General features: G+C 30.3%; 1 protein-coding gene across 1 annotated transcript; it reads right to left on the reverse strand.

Annotated features, from left to right (window-relative positions):
• Window positions 1-8,345: 8,345 nt before the first annotated feature.
• Window positions 8,346-10,664, reverse strand: LOC102662682 (putative disease resistance RPP13-like protein 1). The gene has a single exon (XM_006604293.4). It carries the CDS (start codon window positions 10,516-10,518, stop codon window positions 9,811-9,813), a length of 708 nt encoding a protein of 235 aa, XP_006604356.1. The 5' UTR covers window positions 10,519-10,664; the 3' UTR covers window positions 8,346-9,810.
• Between the last annotated feature and the right edge of the window lie 1,502 nt (window positions 10,665-12,166).

Consider the following 12,166-nt stretch of genomic DNA (forward strand, 5'->3'; position numbering starts at 1 on the left):
TTTTTTCTTTTAATTTTTTTATTGTTAATTGTTAGTTAATAGTTAGGATAATAATGATGATAATAATAAGAAAAATAATAAAACACCAAGGGAAAATAATAATAATAATGATAAGGAAATTCATGTTATTATTATTATTTATTTATTTACGGAAGTTTGCCTGTAGCTGACCAATTTTGTTCCTACCTTTGTATATACTCACTCATTCATCTTGAAATTACATTTTTTGTATTCTTCAATGGAAAAGTTATGGACCTGTGTTTCATATGAATGGAGCTGACACAAGATTGACCATGCAAGACGATGCAGCCAAATACTTGGTATATTTGTTTAATAATATTTTGATCAGGGTCTAATGGAATCAGTTAATGTTATATAATTTTTTCTGTCTATAGACATTTAAATAATTTGATTTTGGACCTTCATTTAGGGCCCTTGTATTTGTTTATTTACCATTGAGTTTTGCAATATTTTATTAGTTGTTTGGACCGAAGATGATGTTGTACTTTGTCAAACATTTCAGAAAGTTTAGTCTCACATTATTTGTTTTGTTTAAAAGAGTTTTTTTTAAAGAAAAAATCATATATAAAATATTTATCAATTTTATTAATAATTATCATTTTGATAGGGTCTTTTCACAATTATATTTTTTTCAATTAAACTCGCATATTTAAGGGTTTTTTTTAAAGCTGTTATTCAGTACAAATAGCCTACGCACGAATTGTGTACGTGGCTTAACACCAGTTTTTTCAAAATAAATATAATTAAAAAAACTAAAGAAATGCAAAATAGGTTTTTACGGAAATCTAAGGCCCGTGCATATTTCAAGAAAAGCTTTTTCGTACGAAATAATATATTTCTTTTTTAACACGTTATTTTATGATATAAAATATTTATTAATTTTATTAATAATTATTTTCTGTTAACCATTTTAGTTGAATCATTCTTTTAATGTTTCATCCATGACACTGGAAACCTTACTTAAGCATCTCGTCCCCTTTTTGTTTTCCTTTTAATTAACTATTTTGAAGATTAATTTAATTTTGAGTTTGAAGCTTATTGAGATTAATTTGTTTCCCCCTTTAATAACACGTCTCGTGTTTCAGAGCATATAGTTACGAAAATTACATCGAAAGAAATCAAGAGAAGAAAATGCATTGTATAAAAAGAAAAATTGAACTAAGTTTTTTTTTAGAAGCGAGGGTGAACAGAGAGCCGTGAAAGGCATTGATGAGTGCATGTGCTTGTGGTCTTCTTGGCTCCGGCATTGAACGCGTTGGCAATTAATATAAAAGCAATATTTTCAAAATTCCTGCTTCTAAGACTAAAAACAGAAAAGGGCAGAAAAACGTGCTTAATACGCTGTTCTGTCTTTTGCTTTGCTACTTAAACGAGGCTTTTTTACTTCGTGCGGCGTAAAAGCAAAACTTGTACTAGTATTTTAGGTTTAGTTTAATGAAGAACGTGGCTGATTTCTTCAATCCTATTTTGATTCATAATTTAATTGGGAAATGGTTGATTTAGGAAAGATCATAAAGTGTGAATTTGGATGTGTGAGTGGTCGATTTTTGTATTCCTTAATCTGATTTATAATTAATTGGGCAATGGAAGATTTGGGAAAAATGTGAAGTGTGCCTTTGGATGTGAAGGAGTTTGTCACTCCCAATATGGTTCCTTTCTTTTTTGGTTATGGGGTATCAAAATTGAAGGGATCGTAGTCGTAGTTGTTGACTTTACACCATTTATGGTAGCTTGTAAATAAGGCTACCACTGTCTAGTGGCATTTTCCTTTTTAAATTAGGGCTTGTGTGCTTTGGTCGATGAATGTGAGATGTACTCCATGTTAGATATATAGTATGTGAGGTTGTGAGGATGGCGCAGCCCTGAAAAGGGATGCACTTATCAGCACACACTAAAAAGTGTACTCCGTGTTTGCTATTGCTCAACAAAAGTGAGTTTTGCGTCGTGTGTAGTCTTCAAACTTCCGAATTAATACTATTTGAACACAATATGATTGTTGAGGACTTTTTTTTTCTTTTCAAAACTATAAATAATACCAATCACAAAAAACACACTTAAATGACCTTTTACACTAAGGGTTGTTGGTTTGAATGGTCTTGAGTTTGATCATCTAAACACGATCTTGAGTTTAAATCTTGTAGATAAAAAAATGTGATAAAGAAAAAATACTTCACTAAAAATGATCAATTAACTTTTTCAGTGAAAATTAATGGTTCGTTACTATTTTTTGTTTCTTGATTTTAGATGAAAAGTGTTTGTTTGAGTGGATATTTACCTTCAATTATGTAAAAGATGTTGAGAAGTCAAATATTATTTTGTGATTATTTTTAAAATTTAAGCTTAAATTTAACTAAAACCTTAAAGTTACAATTGAGTGATTAAATACAAATAATTAATGTATTAGAATTAAGATTAAATCGTTCATATATTATTTAAATATGATTTTTAACGAAAATAATTATTAATCAAATTTTTATTAATTATTAAAATTCTTCTTTGTGTTTATATATATATATATATTTTAATCATATCATTACTCGATAAGAAACTTAAAACGCATTCCTTCCCACTAATTATTAGGGTAAATTTTAATATTATTTTAAAAATTTATTTTTGGAATCTAACTCAACTAAAAAATTAATTTGGAGGTGAAATTTACCCCCACTTCTATATACTGTTTTGATTATCTCACTGATTGATATGAAATGTCCAACAATTATTTTTACATTGTTTTGTTTGAGAAAAAAAATACAACTACAACAACATTCGTAGAACCTTGACTTGTCCCCATTTTATTGCCAGCTTAGCTGTGGCCTATGGGTTACTTCATGGCTCCATGTGAAGAGAAGGACACGGATTGTGAGAGGAGAGGAAGAATTGGTTGAAGTTTTTTCACTTTGGATGTTTATGAAATGCTCCATCATCTGTACCTTTCCACTGAGAAAGCCAATTTGGTCACCGACACCAATAATTGGCTTCTTATTGCATTACGGTTGATACAACAAAATATATATATAAAAAAATTTATAAACATGGCACTCAATTAGAAAATTCACGTGTAAAGATTTTATACGTGCCAATTGCTGGATTGAGGTGAGTTTTGTCCCACTAAATATTTCTCTCATACGGTTGTTTTGCAGTTGTTTTTCTTTTTCTTTTTCTTTCTCTCGATTTTTTCTTCAATGTTTTTTTGTTTAAGATGATTGATCCATTTGGACCATTTGGACCATTTCAAGAAGAGGATTAGTCGGTTGACCGTACAGGACAGGGAGGAGACGTGGAAGATTTTTAAATCTTGAGCCGTAAACGATCCATACGTAATGCAAAAGAAACATAGATATGGACAAGTATATACAAACAAATAAGATTGATTTAATAGTTAAAAAACTATAAAAATAAGAAAAAAGAAAAAAAATTAAGAATTCAAATTCTTTTAACTAATATTTCTAACAAACTAACATTATTATAAAAAAAACAAATATCTGTATATGTATTTGTAAGAAAAGTTTACACCCCCACATGTTTCTCATTGAGTTTCCTAATTTTAACATAAAAAATTCACATTTATATATAATTATTTCGTCTCTGTTTTTTCTTCATATACACGTCTGTGCATATTAGAAATATACTCCAAAATTAAAAGATACATCATTTTATTATCCTATGTTCAAAAATAATTTTCCGTACTCATACTCCATTCAAGCAATTGAATAATTCATAGTGATCCCACTGTGAAGTGTGTTTTTTTTTTTTTTTTGAATGGTTTACTTTGTGCATCACACATTTGTGTGGGTGTCTTTTTCCTAGGGACAAAGCCATTTATACGTACCACAAGGAAAATAAGGTCTTAATGTTCTTAGAACAAGCGTGCATATGGGTAGGACTCATTTACGTAGTGTCCTAAATAAACTTTTTATACAATTAATTTTTTTTAACATGTTAGGGATTTATGTGAAAAGTTTTATGGTGATTTTTAATTTTTTTTTCCAGTTTGCTATGTCACTTTAAAACAAATTAATATCAATTTCTAATCTTATTTATGAATTATTATAATTGTCCTAACTTTATTAATTTTATCATTTAATTTTAACTGTATTAATTTTTAATTTTAGTTTTTGAACTAGAAAGTGATATTATTTCTCCTATTCTACTTAGTGTTCTATTCAATGAAGTGAGTTACTAATAATATCAAATTAATTATATGTTTACGAGAAATTTCAATAGAAAATATTGGCGTAAAATTGTCATCGTTTTTAATTTTTCACATGTCTTGTCATATTAGTTGTTACACTAAAGAAACACAACGTGAGTCGTCGACGTATAAGTTTTTGTCTTGGACATCTACATATGTCATTATCAGTCTAATTAGTTCTTTGTTAGGGATTAATGTTAATGTGACCAGCAGAAAAAAAGATCAACCACTTATTTTCGTATTTCTTTAGTTTAGGGACTAGGGATTTAATATAATATATATGACGATGTGCTTATCAAGATTTTAATATATATATATATATATATATATATATATATATATATATATATATATATAAAATTAATTAATTAATTAATAACCCTTATATCATTGCAATCATCTGTATATCCAAAACAGATTAGATTTCAAGAAAAAAAAGAATTAAATGGCAAATTTGATTTTCTATATTTCCTACTCTTACAAATTTGAGCAACCTAATCAAAATGCATGCGTGTTAATTAAAGTTTCAATCTAAACAAGGCGTAACAAATTGGTAAACCACATCCACATCTCACATTTCCAAGAAAAATCCCACTTAGAAAACTACTAGCTGCCTGCCAAAATCTTTGTATAAATGAAAGCAGTTTTGTGTTATTATGTCTTTGCCAATTTCACTAATAAAATCAGCATTTGGTTTGTTTTCCCAAACAGATGCGGGGATTTTAGTTAACAAATCAATTCATGTGCTTCTGGATTTCAAAATCCTAGATTACTGAACTTTCGAATTTAAAGTATGAAGGAAATCTTGGTATTTTATCTAATGTCATTAAATTGTCAATTTATGAATTCTGATACTCTTTTTTTTTGGGCTAAGTGGTACTCATATTTCATTTTTCAGTTGCGTGAGCTACTGCATTAAGTAAGTTTAGTTTAGTTTAATAAATTAAGCTGTTCTCTTTTTAGTTACAATGTGTCTTCTTTAATCTTTCACCGTTGCAAGCACGGAAACTTTTAGTGTTATTATTAAGAATAAAAAACAAAACAGGACATATATACAAGATTGGCTTTCAAACTGTGTCCTTGTGTACCCGCGCGAGCATAGGTCCAAGCAAAAGTTTAGTTAATTTAACTGCAAAGAATTTCGTATTTTGTACGTAACATAATCTCCTTTAATGGTAATTTTATGAACATAAATTGAAGAGTAATAGTATTGTACTACTACTATTATTATATTTTCATAATATATTAAGAAATAAATATACTTAATATAATTAAAAAACAAAAAAATATTTATTTTCTCTCTCTTCGTAATTAACTATCAATAGTAAAACAAATACTTAAGGTGCAATAACACTGATAATCGATTATTCCTAAATGATAATTCATCATTAGTGAGGGAAACACAAGCATTTTGCAAGTTTCATGCATGAGTGAGGAAGTGAAAAAAAAGGTTTGGGTGTGTCACCTTTTTAGTTCTCATCCCAACTATTTCCGCACAACTAAGTAACTCCAATCTTTTATTTTTTTTTCTTACCTATTTCTTCTTTATCTCTTATTTTTCCACCATTTGTCACCTACCAAACAAACTGTTGTTGGTAATTTTATGACCATAAATTGAAGTGTAATATTATATTTTCCTATTATATTCTCTTAATATTTATTAAGTATATACTATAAAAATAAAAATTGAAGTAAATTTTTTGGGATTAAAACCTAAATATAGTAAAAATTGGAACTAAACCTAAGTTTATAAATTATGAGAGTTAAAAAGTGTTTTTTCAAGAACATAATGATTAAAACAAAAAATTAAAGTATATTATAAAAAATATATTTAAACTTTGAATTAATCAATTACATATTTGTTAAAGTAGCATTACAAAGTGTTCTTTATGTGATAAACTCTTTTCCTCGAATAGCAACATGGCAGGTTAGCAACAAGTGATGAAAATTTCAGCTACCTTCAACAATACATCTCTTGTGAACCCTTGCAGCAGTGGTTGCTCTAGCCTCTAGACCTCACCTTTCCCATTAAATTCTGTGGAAGCTAGCATCTCACTAAGCTTGTCTTGCCAACCCTAATTTTAAAGCACCGTTTGACCGGATTCAATATATATTGTAGCATTATGATTTATGAGTTCAGTCCATTTTCCTAACTCAATTTATACTAAAAGTATTGGGTTGAGTTGGATAAATCTGAAATAATTAAATTAGATACCAAAATTTTCTAAAGTTTTACTCGATCTCACTCAATTTTAATAAAAGAGGAAACGTCAAGCTATTATAATGAGTAACTAATCTTAATAAATAATGAGAATGAAAAATAATTGGATCTCTTATCTTATATTAATATATTAATAAAAGTAATAAAACATGATATATATTACTTAATTTTTCTTTTTGTGAACTTACGAATTAAACAAGTAGGAGATTTCTCCTTCCCTTTTTCTTTTTCTTGAACCAAATAAATGGATTCTTTCTTTTTTCTTCTTTTCCATTAGAATCTCTTTCCTCTTTTCTTTACCTTTTTTTTATTTAAATCAAACACACTGTAAAAGAAGTTAGTAATAAGTTCATTAAAAAGGAAACTTATATAAAAAAAAGGAATTAAGTTGGTAATAGTCAGCTTATATATGAAATTGGTCGGTTCTCTGGATAAGCTACTTATTATTGAGGTGGACTCCTCTTACTTTATGCCCTTTGGGAAAGTTCCAAATGAAATATTCCCCTCAAAGCTCTTTCAATATATGCACCACTTTAAATGAAATGATGGTTTTTTGTCCTCCGGTCCAATGCCAAATAATCGAATCCTTCATTTTCATTGTTAGGTGAAGCCACTGCAATCAACTTTGTTGTAGTTATTGGGCCATTGCTAATCAGCCACTAGATACTAACAGTTCTACCACCCAATGAAGCAAGCAAACAAACTTAAGGGGCAATGATCTTAGAACCAAATCTTCAAGCTTTGACTGTGGGACTCTTTTAGTTCTTTTGTTGTCACAAAGGCTACGCATGTGTATTATAATCTTTTATATTATTAAAACATCGTGACATACGAAGAGCGAGGTTAAGATAATATAATTATATCAGCCGTGATTGATTAGTGGATGACTAGAAAAATTATTTTGGGTTTATTATTTGTTGGTTCCTAAACTTTTTCAGATTTTTATTTTTAATTTCTAATTTAAATTTTGGCAGGTTAAACTTTTTGATTCTTTTTATTTATGAATTTTCTTTATTGAGCATAAGTGCGTAACAAAAGATTTTTTTAAATAAAGATGTTTTCTTTATTTGCGAATTCATGATTCATCCATAGCTAAATTACAAAGGTACTATTGGGTATTGGCAATCCCTAATTCCTAATATGTACAGAACGTCAAAACTTTTCCGAAACTGTTTTTTTTTAAGTTCAGAACCATATTTTTTTTTTCTGACCCGATGTGGTCAAAGTCCCAAACCCCTTAAAATAAGACTTATTTTGTTATTTTATTTTATTTATTTATTAGTTCAAAATGAACTTTTAGGTTTTAAAGAATTTACTTTATCATTTAATTTATTTAAAAAATTTAAAATGATAATTTATTTTTTAAAAGATCTACTTTAGTACCTCATCTTACTTAAAATTAAAAGGTTCAAAAATGATCTTGTAACTATTTAAATATATTTAATTTTGTCTTTCAAATAATACTAAGATAAATGATATTTTAAATATATTTGAATAAACTTTTGAAAATAGCAATGAACATGTCCACAAACCATTAGACAATTGTTTCCAACACCTCCATAATTGTTTTCTTAACCTGTTTAAGCTTTTAGAAAGACTAATTTGTAGAATTACATTTTAGATTAGTCTTTTAATTTCCCTAACGTAAATCTTTACATTCCAGAAAGACTAATCTGGAAGTCCAGATTAGATGCAGGAAGTAATTGCCCTTCCCTTTACTCAGTTTAATGTTAGTAAAAATAACTTCTGTTATTTCTGTTATTTTCCATTATTAAATCAGTTACGAGTAGTTGAAATAATTTGGACAGTTATTGGCTGGCACACAGTACACATATGCTCTAGAATTCTCAATATTTACGTAGTATAGCACTCATCAGTCATCACTATGGTATCAATCAGGCAACTTCAATATTTAAAAATAACTTCTGTATTTCTGGTATTTTTCATTATTAAATCAGTTACGATAGTTGAATAAGTTGGATACTTACTGGCTGGCACACACTTTACATATGCTTTAGAATTCTCAATGTTTACATATATAGTATAGTACTCATCAGTCATCACCATGGGATCGATAGTACTAAGGCAACTAATGCTAATCCATCACACAATGATGGACACCAGCAGACCTAAAATGGATGAATTCAGAAAAAATTAATGACAATTGTTCTATCCGGAATTTAAATACAAAATATGTAGTTAATTAATAGAACATGATTTTATCTATGTACCTAAGGAGCATGATGTTAACAGAACCAAAGCAGCACATAGCAGATTTCTAGTTATATGCAGACATGCATAGTAGAAAACCCAATTAAGTAGAGAAGAAGAAATTTTCGGGTGAGATTTCAAATTCAAAGGAATATGATTTAGTCGAGGGGTATAATTCTTGAACAGGTGCGTGAGTTATTATAAGCGTGAGTTATTATAAACCCCTGACATTGATTCCTATGAAAAAAAAGAAACATGATTTAACATTAACTAAAAAAGGAAAGGATGAAAAGAAAATAGATTTAGCTCAAACTAGTGGACAGATTACAAAAGCTGAAGGTGGAGGATTCTGTGAAGTGCCCCTCTGTCATCATGAGAATTTATATAAAATGATGCTTTTTCTTTCTAAAACTAATACTTGAAGTATTCAAGAGACAAACGCTAGAAATGCAAATGCCTACAATGGCTATACAAATGATGAACCGTTAACTTCTTTTGCCCCATGCCAATTTTGTTTTTAATAAATTGAAAATTTTAGAAGCAAAATAATATTTCATTCATGATCAGAATTTAAATTGCGGTCTCCATGGTGTGCATTTTAGCTTTACTAATCGTGCAATCTTAACTGTAGACGCGACAACATTCGAAAAATGAGTTGCCCTTCTCTTGTTTCTCCAATGGAAAGGCGTTTGATGTGAGTGATGAAGGACCAGTACTCACCACATTGTGGTTGACATTTTCGACACAATTCAGGACAACCATCTATGCTTAATTCTTCTAGGGCGCTGAGGCGATGCATGCCACTTGGGAGATACAGCAGCTGAGGACAGTTAGCAATATGGAGTATCTTAAGATGAGTCATTGTTGTCAGCCACTCAGGAAGAATCTAAAAACTATGACAATTTAAAATTAACAATGTCCCTAAAGTGTCTGCAGCTCCTTGAATCCATTGACTAGTAAATACTTCTTTCCAGAAAGGTTGTGTCTAAGACGACTTTGTAACTGCTCAATATTGAAGCTATTAATGTTTTCTTGGTGAGAAAGAGCAATAATTGGAGCTGAAGCAGAAGCGGAGTTGATAATTTTAATTATAATCTGCCTAATGTCAAATTCGTCGGAGATACACACCCACATCTTCAATGGGAAAAGTTCATCCATCCTATTATCATTGAACACCAACTTTGCAAGTGTGGTCTTCCCTAAGCCTCCAATACCCACTATGGGAATAACACAAACTTTTATCTCCATCGCCATCACAATTGGGGTGAGGTTGCATCAAAAGCTTGATAATTTCATCCTTATCATTATCCCTTCCAATCACCCCTGAAGCATCAACATGGGAATAAGTCATTTCTGTCCTTTGCACAAGTCTGTGATCAACATCAATCCTCTCAAGACCAAACTTGTTCCCATCAGCTGCTATCTTATACAATCTACGTCTAACATTTTTTATTTGATGAGCAATCCTAAGACGGAAAACAAGAGAATTGAACGAAGAAAAGAAGTGGCCTACCTTCATCCTTGTGCTGCCTAATGCTTTGACAACTTGCTTTCTAAGGTTTTGGCACTCAAATCCACCCAAGATATCTTCAGCATCTAAGCATACATTTTGAATCTGCCCGAGCCATTCGCGCAACCCATGCTTGTGCTCCTTCTTCTCCTCAGCATCCAACAGCACACCTTTCACAATTGACAAAGTGTCTTTGATGCCTTTCACATCCTCATACAGATCATAAGCTCGAGAAGCTTCTTCATAAACAGAAGAAGCAAGCTTCCTTAACAGTGATTCAGCAATATCGAAGACAAAATATTCGGCCATGTTCTGCAGGAAAGAGCAGAAAGTAGTTCGGATTGAATTTTGTAACGTGGTCATTGTTCTCTTCCTCCCTATTCATAACACTTGTTTTCCAATGTGAACATAGAGGTGACCAATGACCATAGTGGATAAATCGGCACATGAATGACTAACATCAGTTGAAAAAGCTTCTGTATGTCATTGGTCCTCCTCCCTATCATGTTTACCTGCTTTTCAATATGCCAATGACCAGTGTATAAACCGACATCTTCCAAATACATCTACGTGTACGTCAGGGAAAAAATCAAATCAAATCAAATAAGAAATACATGTTAATCGATGTAAATTGAGAATTGAGATATGTGTATTTATCATTATCAAATAACTTGTTAAGCTTTTATAATTTTTCAAGCCACACAACAATAAACAAAACTTTAGTGACAAGATTTTGTAATGTAAATACTTTGTTTCTTTATAAAGAAATCTAAAAAAATGATTTATATCTTTTAAAAATATATTCACTTTCCAAGAAAAAAAATATATTCACTTAGTTAGACTAGTCAACAAACTGATTTTAAGTATTTTTATGAGTTGATGATAATAATTGGACCTTAAACTAGATGAGTGATCATTGTTTACATTAGGAGTTGGTTTAGTGAAATTAATTCCAACTATTTTATTCTTTATTATTTTAACGGTTAAAATCTCAAAACAGTTTTTTTTTTGTTTATTTATGCTATTGTTATTTACATTATCACATTCCAATTAAAATTGTTGTTTATGAAGGCTATAGTTAGTGAATGTTACTATTTTGTCAAGTATTATGCGAGTCTCTATGGATATGATATATAGACTTCCCTTTTATATTATTTGCTTGACTTGGTATGCTTGCTTGATAATTGTTGTGTATGCTTAGTTTTTGCACTTAATTTTCACAACAATTATCTTAATTTTTCTCATTCATTGCTTAGTTTGATCCCAATAAGTTAGAATTTAGTGTTCTTTTGGAATTTTAGCTTAATGAAGTTAATTATAGTGAATTCATTAATTTTAGTTGTGTTTTGTAGAGTTTTGGTGCATCAATTAGGAAGGAAGAATTTTTGGGTTAACGAAGTAGCTTGCTTAGAGTGCTTGCACACACTTAGCACGTCAGAGTTAGCTTGGAAGATCACGTGACAAGCATCTGGAGGCTGCTAGGGGGAAATTTGAAACTTGGTGCCCTGAGCAAATTGTTCCCACTGCTAAAGATTTGGGTTAAGCGTGCACTTTGGGCTCAATGCGCACTCAATTAACCAAATGCTACTTTTGTATGCAAACTTAGCATGAACCCTGGGCTCAACCCGTAAGCCATTTTGCAGAAACGATAATGCAATCTTTTTAGACCTATTTAAACCTTATTTTCATTAGGATGGAAGGGGAGCATCTACCAAGGGTTGTGTGCAACGGCTGAGGAGCTCCCATCTTCCATTTTTCTCCTTTTCCCTTCATTTTCTTCCTTCCATTTTGTAATTTTGAGGTCTCTCATGACAATGAAAGGCTAGTTCATCCATTGTTGGGGGATTGGTGGGCCAAACTACTCTCATTTAATTAATCTTTATATTTATTCAATGTTATTTCCTATGTTATTGCTTATTTCCATTTTGGTTGGTTGCTTTATGGTTTGATTACCTTAGCTTTAATTCTTTTTTTATTGTCATTGGGAAATGCTTGAAAACTGAGTTTTGAA

This window comes from Glycine max, chromosome 19 (genome assembly GCF_000004515.6).
Source record: "Glycine max cultivar Williams 82 chromosome 19, Glycine_max_v4.0, whole genome shotgun sequence".
NCBI classification, from domain to species: domain Eukaryota; kingdom Viridiplantae; phylum Streptophyta; class Magnoliopsida; order Fabales; family Fabaceae; genus Glycine; species Glycine max.